This window comes from Phacochoerus africanus, chromosome 12 (assembly GCF_016906955.1).
Source record: "Phacochoerus africanus isolate WHEZ1 chromosome 12, ROS_Pafr_v1, whole genome shotgun sequence".
Taxonomy (NCBI): Eukaryota; Metazoa; Chordata; class Mammalia; order Artiodactyla; family Suidae; genus Phacochoerus; species Phacochoerus africanus.
This window is the reverse complement of record NC_062555.1, coordinates 32,780,072-32,797,580: the sequence shown is the minus strand read 5'-3', so window position 1 is coordinate 32,797,580 and position 17,509 is coordinate 32,780,072. Positions and strand designations below refer to the sequence as shown.

The window sequence follows — 17,509 nt, the reverse complement described above, 5'->3', positions numbered from 1 at the left end:
TTATTATTTTACATTTTCATCCAGTTTCAAATTATGTTTGCAACAGGTATTTAGACTCTTGAGCTCTTAAGTTTGAGTCGTCGTAATTAGCTGGGAAATGGCTTCATTATTTTTTTTTTTCCTGGAAGAGTGGATATGTGGTGTAGTTTCTGAGCTCTCCCATATTCAGGTGGGCTTTTTGTTGTATTCACTTATGAACAGACCTTCAGGTATATCACTTAAAATGAGCACTGGTTTGCTTTACGCAAGACTTTCAATGAGCTTGTTGTGGCCATTAGTCCCCAGTTCCAGAGAGAAAGTAGGAGGACAAAATGGGACAGCATCTTTAGAGTGAGGTCAGAACACTTTTTGGAGACTGTGAAGGAATAGAAACAGGAGGTATAGGCTAAGCATGAGACAGCATCTGGAAGTCACCTCTCACCATATGGATTCAAAGAACTCACGTGCTGCAGTGTAGACTGATGCCCAGCCTTATTGTGACTCGGCTGTGCATCAGCTGAGGTATAAAATTCTTACTTCTTTCCCCTTTTAAATGACTGTAAGCTTTTTCATTATCATAACTTAGGGCTCCTGAGGAGAAATCTGATATTTTAAAAAAATTATTTGAAGGTCATAAATTTATTAATGTAATTGAAAACTTTCTAGAATGAAGCTGGTTGTGGGTACCTTTTTTTAAATAATTTATGTATTCATAATATATGTAATATACATATCATTTACATATAATAAAATGCAGAGTTTGTCTTGTTCAATGAGGTTTGACAAATACATACACCTGTGTAATTAATCAGTGCCCCTCTGAAGAGACATTTCCATTACCCTAGAAATTCCTTCCATAAGTGATTTCTCCCTAACCCTACTCCAGTCAGTGGCCGATCTGATTTCCACAGCTATAGGTTAGTTTTACCTCTCCTAAACATTCATATAAATGGAGTCATTCATGTATGCTCTTTTGTGTCTGGCTTCTTTTGCTCTGCATGTTGTGCGATGCATCTATACAGTTATGGGTGTCAATAGTTATTCCTTTTTAAAAAAGTTGAGGAACAGTCATCCATTATATGAGTGAACTAGTCTGTTTATCCACTCACCTGTGGGTGAACACTTGAATTTGGGGCAGAGGCAGGAGCATTACAAAAAGTATTTTATGAACATTCATAAATAGACAAAGGTTTTAATTTCTCTTAGGTGAATACCTAAGAGTGGAACTGCTGGATCATATAAGTGTATTTTAAGTTTGTATCTGGCAAACTGTTTCCAAAGCGATTCAGTCATTTTATAGTCCACCAGCAGTGGCTGAGAGTCTGCCTTTGAAAAGCATCTCTTCAAGTCATTTTCCCATTTATTTAATATGAGTTTTTTGGTTGTTTTATTCTTAAATTGTAAGAATATGTTATATACCCTAGATTCTAGCCTTTGGTCAGGTACATGTATCACAAATACATTGTCCCAGATTGTATGGCTTGCCTTTTCATTTTTTATTTACACGTTTTTTAACCACTGATTTTCTATAGAGGCATTTTGTTCTTTAGTAATTCCATTATAGATTTTTATTGTAACAGGCCTTCCCTATTTTTTTGTAATTTTGTTGTCTTTTGATCTCACTTTGTTACACTATTTCAGCTTATCCTCTCAACGGCTTTTTACCATTTTTTCATAGAACTTGTATCTTCTTGTATCATAATGGGAATGGCAGTTTTCTAAGCTTGTTTTGGTTTCTGCAGTAAATTCATTTCCGGGGCTTGTTCGTCCTCTGAGTCCTTAGAACGATGGTTTTTTTGTTTGTTTGGTTTTTGTTTGTTTGTTTACCTTTATTCTGCAGTAACTTCCCCCATCATGCTCACGGCTTTCTTCTCTGGTGTGTTTCAACAGACAGGATAAAGCCAGTGAATTTCCCTTCCCTCCCATTTGTGTGCTGCCTGAAATCCCCTCTCTATTCAGCAGGCGAGAGGTGCACAAAGCTCTTTTATTTGGGGTTTGGTGTCTTATGAATTGCCTAGTGAAGTTCTTTGGGACTCACACAGAATCTTTTTCTACCTTCCTTGCTTGTTTCCCTGACATGCTGAATTGATTGAGTAAATGAAACACTACAGTCTCAAGCAGGAACTAATACCTGGACCCCTCCAGCCTCCTTTTCTGTTTCACTTGTGATGATAACTGCACCTCCCATGACGCAACGTAGCACTCCCTACTCTCGGCCTCACCAAGCCTACGTACTTTTTCATTCATGCTTTGGCCTTGCAGTTCAGATGGCAAAGCTTGTGCTTGGCAGTGTTTCTCAAACCTGAACATTATTTTTCTTTTCAGAGGGAAAAAAAATCTCATGATTCACCAGGGTTAAGTTGTATTTATTAGAATGCTATTTTAAAAACTGTAAATGTATCCTTACAACTGTCCCACATCTATAGCACCAAAATAAAAGTATAAATTAAGTGCAGAACAAACTATTAAATCCACAAAATTCAAACGAACAACTTCAATTTAATGTATGCTTACATATGACTTATTTTGCTGAATTGAAATTGCTCCTTACAATATGAATGTGGTGTTGACAGCTCCATGAAGGTTCTTTGGAAATTGCTCTGCCTGTTCTACCCTGAGCCGCATGATAATCTTATTCCCCACCACTTTTCTTCCATATGCTGTAAAGCTTTTGCTTACACAGCATGCTATGATACCATTTAGGCTTTATCCACCAAAATCATCATTCTTATATCTTTTCTCATTATCTCTCAATAATTAAAGCAGTGCTACATGTCCCTATGTAATCATATACACTGATGCAGATGTGAACGCTCAAATTGTTTGGCAGCATTCATATGTGGATAATCCAGCCTGCTGGCCACATGCGGCCTACTGCCTGCTTTTGTTAATAAAGTTTTATTGGAATATGGCCATTGTTTATGGCTGCTTTAGTGCTGTAATGGCAGAGTTGAACAGTTGCAACAAAGACTGTATGGCCTGCAAAGCCCTAAATACTTACTCACTAGCCCTTTACAGAAAAAAAATCTTCCAGGCGTTCCCCTTGTGGCTCAGTGGTAATGAACCTGACTAGTATCCACGAGAATGTGAGTTGGATTCCTGGCCCGCTCAAGTGGGTTAAAGATCTGGTGTTGCCGCTGCTGCGGTATAGGTTGCAGATGAGGCGTGGATCTGGCGATGCTGTGGCATAGGCTGGCTGGTACGGCTCCGATTCAACCCCTAGCCCGGGAACTTCAGAGCCTTTCAATATTTGTCTGTCTAGCTACTTGAAGATTATCATCAAAAATTAAAACAAGAATTGACTTTAGCATTTTCATGGAAAATAGTCATACTTCCCAGAGTGTATCTGTGGATTTTTTTTTTTTTTTCCAGAATTACCAATTCAGGGTATAGTTATAATAAAGTAGATGCGAATTAGGATTTGCTTACATACAACTTACACCTTTTATGATCCCACAGAGCACTCTTTACCAGTTCAGACAGAGGGAGGATTGAGCTAGACAGGGAGAAAGAACTTTATGCCTAATACTGCATTCCTCCTGCAGCCCACAGCTGGGGCTTATCGGAGGCCCACCAGGCAAGAGCACTAACAGTGCTTTTTGCCAGACCCCAAAATGGCTATTTGGAGGATGGAATAATGTCTCCAAATGTGTTTGCCCTCCTTAGAGAAAACGGGTATGTGAATACAAGTTGCTACTACTTCCTCTCCGAGTCATGTTTTCTAGATTGGTCGATTGGTCTCCTAGGACCTCCCCTCCCTTGCGCACAGGGCCCTTTAAAACCATGAGCTGTCCTTGCAAACATGAGAGGCAAAACCCAACCCACTCGCAAGTCACAGTTTCCGTCCCAGCGATACGTCAGCCTGATTAGTACATTTGCCAGGCGCCAGCTGATTTCCCGAAAGAAGCAGAGCACCTGGGAGCAGCCTAATGTCATGAGGCAGATAACAGCGACAGAAATGACAGCAACCCTCGGGCGGGGGATGGAAGTCAGAAGACAGACCTCTGAGTTCTTGCTACATGAGGGAAATCATTCCTCCTGGCTGTTTTTAAAAACGAAGGCTAATGGTTTAGACTGTAGTGTGATGACCATCATAAAATCTGAGTAGCTGAGAAGCCTCTATCCTTTTTCTCAACAAGGCTAAGTCAAGATTTAGATTGGGCGGACTTCCCGTCGTGGCTCAGCAGAAACGAATCCAACTAGGAACCATAAGGATGGGGGGGTTCCATCCCTGGTCTTGCTGAGTAGGTTAAGGATCCAGGGTTGCCATGAGCTGTGGTGTAGGTCACAGATGTGGCTTGGATCCCGTGTTGCTGTGGTGTAGGTCACAGATGTGGCTTGGATCCCGTGTTGCTGTGGTGTAGGCCGGCAGCTGCAGCTCCAATTCGACCCCTAGCCTGGGAACTTCCATACACCACACGGACGCCCCTAAAATGCAAAAGAAAAAAAAAAAGATTTAGATTGACTTATTTGGCTCCTTTATCCTTTATCATTGAACTTCCTCACCATCATGTCATTTGGGCAGACAGAAATGTTAGCCTGAGTCTTGTTGTTGGCCTATATTCCCTGCCAAAATATAGCTAAACTATTACGCCCAGAGACCCAATGCCCAGTACAGTGTTTCGTATAGAATAGGTGTTCAGTACTTACTTGTTGAATAAATGGGTTCCCTGTAATCAGACAGAAGTAATATATTCATGGAAGAAGCATTTAAGATCACCACTGATAGTAACAAAAGTGATTTCAGGGTCTTTCCTTTAGTTTTGCTTCTGATTAGAGTTTATGCCTTTTCTCCAAACTCAGTATCTTTTCAAAGGAAAAAAAAAAATCGATGTAGTACATTCCTGTTCCACCATTTGGTAATTTGTTGTTGTTGAATTTTGTTTTATTTTTGCAGGGTCTAATTTAGAGTCTAATTCCTAGAAAATTAGAACATTCCGCTTATATTTTTCCTAGGAAGCTTCTAGTGAATGAATAAGACTGGCTAATTTAAGCTCCTTCCAAATGTTGGAGAAGAAGCATATGAACAAATGAAAGGTGTTAAAAGCTGTATGTGTCCTCGCTTAGGATCTGATTTTGTTTTTCTATGCAAAAGTAAGAGACTGTAGACATTACTTCATCCTGGGCAAAATGCTGCTCTCCAGCCTGTCCAATAGACCAGCTCCCTGACATTCTGTCTTGATTTTGTGTGGAAAGTCTAGGGAAAAGCCAAGATTTCAGGGTCTGGACCCTCTGGTGTGCCACTGAAAGCCAACTTTTCTTCTCTCTTGATGGCTCCAAATAAGCAGTACTATTTAGCCTGCTCCCACAGCAAGCAACCAGGAGTGACGTGTAAGGACCTGGTAAATTAAAAGACGTGTAGGACTGGTCATGATTAAGTGTTTACACAAAGAGAGAATGCAAAGTAGGGACAGCTCCTTATTTCTCCAACCGAGGAAACTTTATTCCAGGCTAATACACACACACACACACACACACACACACACACACACACACACAGAGACATGTGTTTCCAGGGGTAGGAGTACAGAAGTGAGTACATCTTTTCTCTTTAGATTAGAAAACTCCTGGTGATGGAGGACAGTGCTCTGCTCTGCTACATCCCTCGTAAGGTCTCACCTAATGCCCTGCACTTTCTAAATCTTTGTCAGTTCATTCTTTTGTTCGCAACTTGCTTTTGACTAGTTCTTGCTTGTCATTCTAGCGTTGCACTTACCAAATCTGGCATACGGGGAAGTCATCACAATCTCTTTTGGATAACGATGATTCCGGCAGGCATGTGTATACCAATTCTTGTTGCTATGGGTTTTTTGTCTTAAGCTTGACATTCATGATTTTTCTCAAGGAAGTGAAGTCCTAAAGCATGCTTACGACCGTCTGGCACAGAATGATTTGTTGTCCAGTGTGCCGATCCATTTCATACTTAAGTTTAAGGAGAACTAGTTTATCCTAGGATCTAATTGCGGTCAGAATTCAGGTGAGACTTGGGGTAGCCAATCTGGTGAAAGGTATTCCTTTATGTATTAGCCACCAGGGACAAAACCCTCAAAACCTGCGGAGGTGCTTGTGTTCTGGGTTCAGTAGGTGGCGCTCTTCTACCTGGTTCACTAGTGTGATCTTGAAGGTCATTCTCTCGGGTCCGTGCCGTAGGCGGTTCCATGTTACCGGGAAGGAAACCTGAAGCCTTGCCCAGTGGCATCAGAGCCTGAGAAGCCATGGCATGATCTGGCACATGGCCCTGGTCAGGCAGTGCTGGTGCATACCAGCCCAGGGCGTCTTACTGTCTCCTTTGTTCTGATGCCAGTTCCCGCCCTTGAGCAACAGCAGAAAAGAGCTAAGGAAAGACAGTCACACCATGAGTATTCTGGAGGGTGGCACTAGCTCATAAAACCAGAACGCGTAGATTCAGCATCTAAAACGTAGTGAGAGGAAAAAAAGTCGGGGTTTGCAGAGAGACCCAAACACTAGAGAAAGAAGCCAAGAGAGGAAGAGCAACAAAACCGAGAGCTTCACCTATGTTGTATATGTCTACTGTATTTATTATTGTTATGTATCTATTATATTTATTATTGTTACATATCTATTATATTTATAATTATATATCTATTATATTTATTACATTAAATATATAGTATATACACTTATAAATTCATATTCATATATATGCGTGTTCCTATACATATCATCAAGCATTTAAAATTTGTAATACAGAGATGTTCCAAAATAATGAAATAGCTTGACATAGTTTGGGCAGGAAGTTCTGAAATTAAGAATAGCTACTAGAGGAGTTCCCATCATGGCCCAGTAGCAACGAATCCAACTAGGAAGCATGGGGTTGTAGCCTTGCTCAGTGGGTTAAGGATCCAGCGTTGCCATGAGCTGTGGTGTAGGTTGCAGACACGGCTCAGATCTGGCGTTGCTGTGGCTCTGGCGTAGGCCGGCAGCTATAGTTCCAATTGGACCCCTAGCCTGGAAACTTCCATATTGCCATGGGTGTGGCCCTGAAAAAGGCAAAAGACAAAAAAAAAAAAAAGAGAGAGAGAGAATAGCTACTAGAGAAAGAAAAAAGCTTGAGGTAGGAAAGAAGCAGGTGCCTCAGAAGAACTGAGTGAAGAAATATGATACATAAATGAAAGCATGTATCAATTTGATGTTTCCAAAAGCTGCATCTTGTTTGTCTAAGCTACAGTAAAGTTTAAAAGATGAAGTGTATGCTTTTGAAAGAAGAATTTAAATGCCTGCTTTAATTTTCAGTGAAACTCTAACCCTTTAAAAATGAGAAATTCCGGAAGATGCTTAACTCGGCAAAGATAAATCTGCTTTTGCCCCTGTGGAAGCAGGGTGTTTGTGAATGGTATGGCTGTGCCTTTGGTGTGTTTGGAGTGAGTTTATCCGACTCCTCTAAGAATAGGACAATGATATTCCATAAGTTTTGTATTGAACTTACTAGTAGTGGGCATGATTGATAGGTAGAAAGAACTACAGCATCTTGATTTTTTTGCACTTATTTTTTTTCTTTTTGTAAAAATGATTTTCTAAACAAATAACTAGCCAAGTTTTTCACAGGCTTAGAATAAAAAGTTCTCTCTCCTCCCATGAACAAATACTCCATCACATTCTTCCTTTTTTCCTTTCCACTTTTCCTACCTTAAAAGAGAATCTTCAACACCATTCATAGGACAATTTTTTAGAATAATATATGAAGAATTAAGGTAATTGTTTTAACACTCTCTCATTATAAGTATTTTCAAAACTTCTAATTTGAAAAATTACCCATTTCAAATCCTTATCATACCTACAAAAAACACAGTCATCTTTAAGAAAAATTTCAGTCCTGTTTGGGAGATGAAAATGTCTATTTGAATCTTGTAGCAGCTGCTAGCACAATGACAAGACCAACATCTGATGCATCTATCTTACTAGTGAAATAATTGAAGTCAAAGAATTTTCTCCCCTAAATAATTTCCAGTTTGAGAAGGTGGTGGAGAGGCTTTTGAGAACCTTTTGAGGAGGCCCAGGAGGGAGGCGAGCTGGGTGGCTGCTCAAGCCTGCACAGTTAGGGAGTGCCACTTCCTCTGGGCCCCTTCCTCCCGCCCCCCTCCCTGTGTGTGCTGCTAATGAATCCCGGCCTGGCCGTGAAATCATCCAGTGGTGTGATGGGCTTCTGGCCTCTGCAGAGGAAAAACTCTTGGGTTAATTCAAGTACAGCTTGTTCTCTTTGTTTTGCAGCTGGTGTAGCGAGGGAGTCTAGGGGCAAGTGGATTGAATCAAAAAGGAAAACGAAGGCATTCACTGTCTGTTTTATCGAGGATGGCTCATTTAAAGTAAACACCATTTAAATAGTCTCCAAATGGCCCATTTCTATATGAAGTCATACAGGATGCCCCCTTTGGGCTGTCATTCTCCTTTAAATGGATCGCTTTGTGCGCACAGAGTTTTAGTGCCATTCAACCTTAAACCCCATATGTGGCCTCATAAGGCCACGGGCTTCAGTGCACATGTGGCAGCCATACCTTCGACAATCTTGGCCTCTGCCTTCAGAAAGTCAGCCTAAGCAACCAGGGGAGGCAGCTGTAAAGATGACAGCAGTTAACATTTCTTCAGCACTTACTATGTGCCAGTTAGTATGCATGGTGATTTCTATGTTATTTCTATATGTTATCTAACTTAGTCCTCACATAATCCAACGGGGAAGACTGTGGTCCTTCCCTTGTTACCGATGAGGAAACTGATGCTTGGAAAGATGAAGCAATGTGCCCAAACTGTTAAGTGTGGGACACAGAATCGAACCCCAGCAATCAGATTCCAGAGCTGGAACTCTGGAATGGACATACTCCAAAGACATAAACCCTCGTCAATTCTCCTTGCAAGGTAGGCTTATCCGAACAATGGATAATCCAGAAATTATTTCTCTTCATCCCTGGAATGCATGCTCTGCTTTCTGGGGCAGTATTTCTCACCTTATTATTTGCATTTTTTTTTTTCAGTCTGATTTGAAGTTGAGGTCAGGTATTCCCTGAGCAGCTACCTCCCTGTGTCAGTAGACAGTCTTCATGCAAGATTGAGCTCAGTGGAATAATCCATGAACAGACGTCCCCAAAGAGACTTTTCTACCAAGTGAGGGTACTAGACGTGCTCTCATAGTAATAAGCTGGTGAGCACCTCCCCCAGACCACTGGAAGCTGTCACTGTCACAGCTCTGGCTCCAGTTTTACCCAATGTCAGGCAAGAAGCTCACCTTTGGGACGCTTCTGAAAAGAGTCCAACTAGGATCTTTGGGAATCGGGTTCCTGGCCAGTTCTTATGTGATCCAGCCTAGTGGTCTGCCCCATTCGACTCTCACTTGGAAACCTAGAAAACTTTTTTTTTTTCTTTTTTTACTTTAAAAGCTTGAAGTATGGAGTTCCCATTCGCTCCTCAGCAGTAATGAACCCGACTAGTATTCATGAGGACGTGGGTTAGATCCCCAGCCTTGCTCAGTGGGTTAAGGATCCAGCTTGCTGTGAGCTGTAGTGTAGGTCTCAGAGGCTGCCCGGTGGCATTGCTGTGGCTGTGGTGTAGGCTGGCAGCTGCAGCTCTGATTCAACCCCTAGCCCGAGAACTTCCATAAACTGCAGGTACGGCCCTAAAAAGGAAAAAAAAAAAAAAAAAGCTCAAAGTATGAAACAGTTTCTTCCAAATGAGCTCTATTAAGTAGAGGACTCTTAAAAAATAAAAAGTCGAGGGTGTCTAGGGGAAAAATCATCTTGCACATTTAAATATGGGTTTGGGGGATATTTTCAACTCATTTCCACCCCAAATCCTTTTCTTTCTATTATTTAACTTCCCTAGAAGACTGCAGAGGGAGCATGACAGTTCTAAAATACTTTTGCTGGACTTCACTCAGATTCTGTTATCACTTTTGCTAACTCACTCCCAAGCCCTAGGTCATTTTAAGGATTCTAGTTTGGGGTTTTGGGGAATGGGATTAGTTGCTAATCTCATTCCAGTCCCCTGCCACATCCTCTTGTGGCTTCCAGTGTCCTCCGAATGTCCTGATACAGGTACTGGGGTACAGACGTCCTGATAAAGGTACTGGGGGCATGACTGGGTACTCTGTGGATTCTTCATGACCTCGTGTAGGCATCTGACATATGCCTATTCCATTAGCACTGTTTTCTCTTGAGAGGCGTTTCAATTCTTACTGCTTCCACAAGTCTCATCCTGTCCATGTGCTAGATGGATGGTACAAGAACCAGAGGGGCAGCAAAAAATTCAGTTCAAAAGTTCAACGAGGGGAGTTCCCGTCATGGCGCAGTGGTTAACGAATCCGACTAGGAACCATGAGGTTGCGGGTTCGGTCCCTGCCCTTGCTCAGTGGGTTAAGGATCTGGCGTTGCCTTGAGCTGTGGTGTAGGTTGCAGACGCGGCTTGGATCCCGCGTTGCTGTGGCTCTGGCGTAGGCCAGTGGCTACAGCTCCGATTCGACCCCTAGCCTGGGAACCTCCATATGCCGTGGGAGCGGCCCAAAGAAATAGCAAAAAGACAAAAAAAAAAAAAAAGTTCAACAAGGAACATAGAAAGCCTAGTGCTTCATTCTCTCCACCCCCACCAACCCAAGCGTTACTGAAATATAATTGACATTGTATCTTGTAACATTATGTATAACATTATGTGTAACATTATGGAATTTTAAGGTGTTCAATGTGATGATTTGGTATATGTATATATTGTGACATGCTGACCTCCATAAGGTTAGTTAACACATCCATCAATGCATAGAGTTACTATTTTTTTTGTGTGTGTGGCGAAGACTTTTAAGATGTACTCTCTTATCACCTTTCAAATGTACAATGCAGTTAACTCTAATTACATCCTCAGAACTTATTCATCTTATAACTGTACCCTTTAGAAGGCAGCTGTGCTCACCACTCTACCACCAACACCACTGGGTTTGTACCCTCTGAACCCCTTCACCATCCCCGCAACTGCCCTCTACCCACCACCCCTGACAGGCATAAATCTACACTCTTATTTCTGTGTTTTGTTTTTTTCTTTTAATTCCACACTCAGGTGAGATCATACACTATTTGCCTTTCTCTGTCTGACATTTCACATAGCATAATGCCATCGGGTACATCCATGTTGGAGTTACCACTGTGGTGCAGTGGATTAAGAATCCCACTGCAGTAGCTCAGGTCACTGTGGAGGCAACGGGTTTGAACCCCGGCCTGGTGCAGTGGCGTAAAGGCTCCAACGCTGCTACAGCTGCGGAGTCAATCACAGCTGCAGCTCAGATTCAGTCCCTGGCCTGGGAACTTCCATGTGCTGCAGCTCAGATTCAGTCCCTGGCCTGGGAACTTCCATGTGCTGCAGGGGGCACCATAAAAAAATAAATAAATAAATAAATAAATAAAGGTACATCCATATTGTTACAAATGGCAAGATTACTTTCTTTTTTATGGCCGAATAATATTCGTGTGTGTGTGTGTGTGTGTGTGTGTGTGTGTGTGTGTGTGTGTGTGTGTATCACATTTTCTCTATCCATTCATCTGTCATTGGGGGCTTACGTTTTTTTTCCCATGTCTTCTCTATTATGAGTAATTCTGCAATGAACATGGGGTGCGAGATGGTGACTTCATTTTCTTCAGGTGTGTCTTAAGGTGTGTCTTAAGGTGTGGCGTTGCTGGATCATATGTAGTTCTATTAAAAAAAAATTGGGGGAACCCCCATAGTGTTTTCCATAGTTGCCACAGCAATTTACATTCCCATCAACAGTGCATAAGATTTTTCCCTTTTTTCCACATACTTGCCAGTACTTAGTTCTTGCCTTTTTGATAGTAGTCATTCTGATAGGTGAGGTGTTTTGATTTGCATTTCCCTGATGATTAGTGATGCTGAACACCTTTTCATGTACTTGGTGACCTTTTGAATATCATCTTTGGAAAAATGTCTGTTTAGGTCCTTTACCCATTTTTTAAAAAGGATTATATGTTTCCTTGCTATTGAGTTGTGTGGGTTCCTTGTATATTTTAGATATTAGCGCCTCATCAGATAAGTGGTTTGCAAATACTTTCTCTCACCGATTAGATTGCTTTTTCATTTTGTTGATGGTTTCTTTTGCTGTGGAAAAGCTTTTTAGCTTGATGTAGTCCCACCTGTTTATTTTTGATTTGGGTGTCATATCAAAAAAACCCATTACCAGTGTTTACTTCTTAAAAAGCAGAAACTTGCACATGCCACAGGCACAGCCAAAAAAATAAAAAAATAAATAAAGTCACATAGTTCAATTGGGTTTATTACATTCCCTCCCCAAAAGAGCTGTCCTCAGTTCTCCACCATATTTCTTCTACTTCAGAAGTAACCACTTTCATCTCTTCTATCTGATTATTTGCTGTCTACGTTCATGTTATTCAGTAAGATGCTTGATTGCTCAGAGTTGGTCTTCCCACTATGGCAGATAAGGCTTTGGCTCTCTTCCCCTCCCACTCCCCACACATATGCTCCCTTCCCTAAACCTCATCTTCCCAATATAATTAATGTCATAACTTTGATCAGATCAATATTTGTCATTTATATTATTATATCTATGTTAGTGAAACTTCCATTACATGATTATTTCTGTACAACGTGTTAGTTTTTCATGGAGTTAATAGTAGCTATATTGTTTGTTCTTCGCATTAGCTAGGTTTTCTATGTATTTATCAGCCCCAGACTCTTTGAAAGCTGTTCAAATTTTTCCAGATGCTCAGATACATCAAGTTTTATCTTAATTTCTTCTTCCTGAAGCAGTCTCTCTTGGGACCCTATAATCTGCCCTGCACGGCAAGGGCTACCCTCTCTGTTGCAGGCACATCTGGCTCTTGGGTTTACCATTCATCATTCTGCAGGTTCCCTTTGTGTCTCTCTCGCATTGGATCGTCTGTCCCTCTCTTACTTGGTTTGCTACCTCCTTTTAAAGCATACTTTACACACTCTAGTAGCTTTCATAGAATAGATGTGTGGGAGGTGAATTTTTTTTTTAAACTTCGCATGTCTGAAATTGTCCTTATTGTATGTGATTTTTGTTTTCTCAATCTTTTTAGAAGCTTGTAGGATCTTGTCTTTATCCTCAGGGTTCTAAATTTCATACTGATGTATCATGATGTGGGGTGATTTTTATCCTGTGTCCTGGGTGTTGTGTGCCCTTTCAATCTGGAAACTCATGGTTCCTTACACTTGAGGAAGTTTTCTCAAATTCTTTGACGATTTTGATTTTCTACCTTCCCTTTCCTGTTGTTTTTGGGGGCTTCTATTATTTGGATATTGGGGTTTCTTCTATTTTTTCCTCATCTTTTTATCTTTTTTTTTTCATTATGAGGAGAATTTCCTCAGCTTTGTATTCTGCCTCACTCCTTTTATTGAGTGTCTCTTTCCATCTATCATATTTTTAATTCTCCTTATTTTGGGGTTCTCCTTTTTAATCTTACACTGTTCTCGTTTCAGCACTGGAGTAAATTCTCTGAACTCTTTTTTTTTTTTGTCATGTCTTTTTAGGGTCACACCTGCAGCATAGAGAAGTTCCCAGGCTAGGGGTTGGAGTGGAGCTGCAGCTGCCGGCCTACACCACAGCTACAGCAATGTGAGATCTGAGCTGCTTCTGTGACCGACACCATAGCTCATGGCAATGCCAGATCCTTAACCCACTGAGAGAGACCAGGGATCGAACCTGCATCCTCAGAGATACTACTCAGGTTCTTAACCCGCTGAGCCACAATGGGAACTCCTGAACCCTACAAATAGTATATGCCTATTTGGTGTTTTTTAAATTTTCTTCTCTTTGAATGGTCCCTGTCCTCCAAGATGCTTGTTTCTATTTGTCTTAGTCCCTCAGTTTTGCATTAGGGACATTTTAGTGATCTCAGCATCTGATATCCATCTAGTCCCATTCGTTTGCCTTCAACTATGCCATTCTCCCCACAGAGGCCCTATCTTTTATTCTCTAGAAAATAAGCCTCTAGCTATTTGCCTGTGTGTGGTGGGGAGGCAGGGTGCAGGAAGGAAGCGACGGCCATATGGCTCAGGTATGGGGAGGAGGGAAGGCCATCCAGGGATCTGAACCCTTCTTAGTCATTCAGCCAGTCCTGCTTAAGTTTAGTACTTCTACTCCAGGCCTTTTGGGATATCTGGGGGATGAAATGAGATGGGTCTTGTCTTTCCCACTGCTAACTTAGGATTCAGGGCTGCTGTGTCTTTTGCCACTCCTCCATCTGCATTCTAGCTTCCAGTATTTTGAAGTAATTGTCTCCTATTTTATTCTCCTTGTTCTTTTTGGTTATACCTTAAAAAAAAATCCTTTTGCTGTCCTTTAACTGGCTTTTGAGAGAAAGCAATTGAGGTCCTTTACCCACTTTTAAAATAGGATTGTATATTTTCTTTTCATTGAGTTGAAAGAGTTCCTTAAATATTTAAATTATCAGATAGGTGTTTAATCTTCCATTTTGACCCAAAATCTCTTTCTTGCTGTTTATTTACTGAACCCTGAAGTTTTTAAAAGGAAAGTTCAGGGGCCCATGGTAAACACTCCATAATGTTTCAGAGAAAGAATTACCAGACCACAGCTCTTTGATCAAGAGTATCCTGTTCTTTGAAATTTCTCTTTTAAGCCTAGGCTATTCAACAGAGGAGTGGATAAAGAAGATGTGGTACATATATACAGTAGGATATTACTCAGCCATAAAAAGGAATGAAATAATGCCCATTTTCAGGAACATGGATGGACCTAGAAATTATCATGCTAAGTGAAGTTAGACTTTGTGAGAGACAAACATCATATGCTATTCCTTATATGTGGGATCTCAAAAAAAGGATACAAATGAACTTATTTGCAGAATGGAAACAGACTTAAGACTTTGAAAAACTTATGGTTACCAGAGAAAGTGGGGGCTTGGGGTGGACATGTTGTAAAATTAGGTTGTGATGATGGTTGTACCACTATAAATATAATACAAATTCTTTGAATTAAAAAATTGTTTAAAAAATTGAAAAACAAACAGAAAATAAACCTAGGCTATTCAAAAGTTTTCGCCCCTCACCCACACCTTCTTTCCTCTTCTTCTCTCTCCACCTCCCCTCACCTGTGCCAGCTGTCATTGTGTTGTCCAGTCCAGATGAAGTTCCTCATGGAGCTGCCATGGGGAGACAGTAGGTTGCAGAGAAGGAGGTAGTTATGGGAAAGTGGAAGTATGAGGGAGGTAGGAGCAGTGCAGCATGTCAGGTCAGATCCATGCCAGGCTTTTATCAAGATTATTGGGACTTCTCTCCCTTCTTCTTGCTGGCCAGGGTTCCCAGCAGCAATTCTGTTTAAAGCTGTGGTTTTCCTTCAAGCCCAGCAGAGGCTACACGCATCCCCAGATGGTTTCCAACATCATGGGATTTCATTGTCTCTTCAAAGAGGAGCATGCCTTCAGATTCTTGGTTAGCCATGGAGAAAGGGAGCTCAATAGTGGGCCATTCTGACTCCAGAAACAGGACCAAGCTTACAAGCAAGATTGAGAGAGTGGCTGCCTCTGCGATGGGTTCCAGCAGCATGCCCTTCTCTACTCCTCCTTCAAGTATCTCCTCTGACAACTTCCACACTTGATATCATATTTTCTCTTAGGTTGAAAATTTTGCTTTTCATCAGAGAAGTTCTATGATCTACTTCTTTGGATCTGAATTGGTAGAGTTTCAGGGGGTAAGAAATAATGACCCCTCTAACCTCCCTGAGTTCAGAATTAGTTGAGAGTCAGAAATCCAGAGTCAAAAGCTAACCCATTACTGACTGATTTTTACTGGCAAAGCACTTTGAAAAATACCATGTAAGGTCTGCTGGCCAATATAGGCATGCTAATATTTCCACCATGAATTTGACATCTTATCCACTCACTGGCCAAACTGGACAACGTCAAGCCCACTCCATGGGTGTTTAACCCTCAAAAACTTAAGAAAGAGAAGAATAGCTCCTCCAAAGGAATTAGTAAGGGACCAAAAGAGAGGCTCCGGCTATTATTCTAGTGGAAGCTCCACCCATGAGAACATGAACAGTGGAGAACTGTGTTCCATGACGTAAGGTGATACCAACTTCTCTGAAGACACACCATCAATCTACTGCACATGCTCAGAAAAAAAAAAAAAAAACTCTCTTAAATCAGGTGCAACAACACATTCAGATTTCAGTAACATTAAAATCATTTTCTTATCCTAGAAGAAAGGAAGCATACTGTTGCCTTATCAGTCATTTGTTCCTTTGTTTAAAACCTTCTCCACAGTCTGAACTAAGTGGAGGGGATACCTTTGGCTGTGGTAGGAGCCCTGACTACAAATTCCAGCCCTGTTCCAAACTAGCTGGGAGTCGTTGGCTCCGCTGAACCTCTCTAGGCCCATTTTTCATCTGCTTAAGGAGGAGTGGAGACCACTCCAATACATGAGCAGATTAGAAGGATGAGGGATAAGACACAGATCGGTAGTTTCTGGGTTGGGACTAAAACCCAGGTGCTTCCCTTCTGTAGTGCTTCGTGTTTTGCTATGTCCTTTTCAGATGGACTTGCAGTGAATTTGGACAAAGTATCGGCAGCACAGAGGCAGTCTTCCTTGCTGAGTGAACATCATTCACTCACTCAACAGAGCATCTCCCTTTCCGTGTCAAGTGCTGTGCTGGGCAATGTGGGTAAGACGTGTTCTTGACTCCACAGCAGCACACGACCTCTGTCCTCATGTGTTTGCAGCTATTAGTGAGCACCTCAAGCACCACCCTTTATTTACAGCCTCATGAGAAGGGCTTCAAACTGACCCTAACTGGAAGAGATCCAAACCTCCTCGGCTGTCCTGAACCCATCATCCCTCTGGCTTCCCCTGAGACCTACAATAAGGCCTCTTCAGTTGACACGACCCACCTCGAAGAATTAGCTCATACCAACTTAGCACACGAGCTCTTGAGGTGCCGTGAGGGAAAAAATACGGAGGAAGGTCCAGAACCATACATTGGCCTCATTAGGTTTTTCTCTTCCTGTTTATAGGCTGCTCAAGCTGGCATTACTACGTAACCATGCCAATGCCAGCCTCCACCTTCACAATTGCAGTGGGATCCTGGACAGAAATGAAGCCAGAGATCTGCTCATCAGATGATCTGGCTGCAGAGACATCTTTCTCACCTTCCGAGGCTGCCTTCAGGTTTGTATTTGGGAGCTTGAAAAACAAACACTTCTGGGAGCAGTATGATGCATTTATTCCAACCACTGGGAACGTGAGTCATCCTTGCTGAGAAACCAAACAAAATATGATTAATCAAAGCAGGAAAAAGCCCTACTGGGAGGGAGAGTTGAGAGGCAGAAATGTGGGCATACTGTTTATGCAGAAAGAAAAAGAAATAGGTGTATGAAATGCTCCGTGAAGTCAGGTGAAATATTTGTATGTATTTTGTCAATTCCACAGAATCTTCAGGTTCAATGCTTTCTCTCCTTCTACACCTTTTAACTTTGGTTTTCAGTTCACAAACCCAACTTCATAGAAAGAAGTTGTTTGTCTGATGGAT

The 17,509-nt window shown here is 41.6% G+C and overlaps 1 protein-coding gene across 6 annotated transcripts in view; it reads left to right on the top strand.

Moving 5' to 3' along the window:
* Positions 1–17,509, top strand: part of AOPEP (aminopeptidase O (putative)) — a 395,656-nt gene that overhangs the window by 68,851 nt on the left and 309,296 nt on the right. For all 6 annotated transcript variants that reach the window (XR_007131178.1, XR_007131175.1, XR_007131177.1 and 3 more), the window contains exon 4: positions 16,995–17,148. Coding sequence is in view for 3 of the 6 variants with exons in the window: in XM_047754794.1 (XP_047610750.1) it covers positions 16,995–17,148 (154 nt within the window). In the remaining 3 variants the exon portion in view is untranslated. The remainder of the gene's footprint in view (positions 1–16,994; positions 17,149–17,509) is intronic.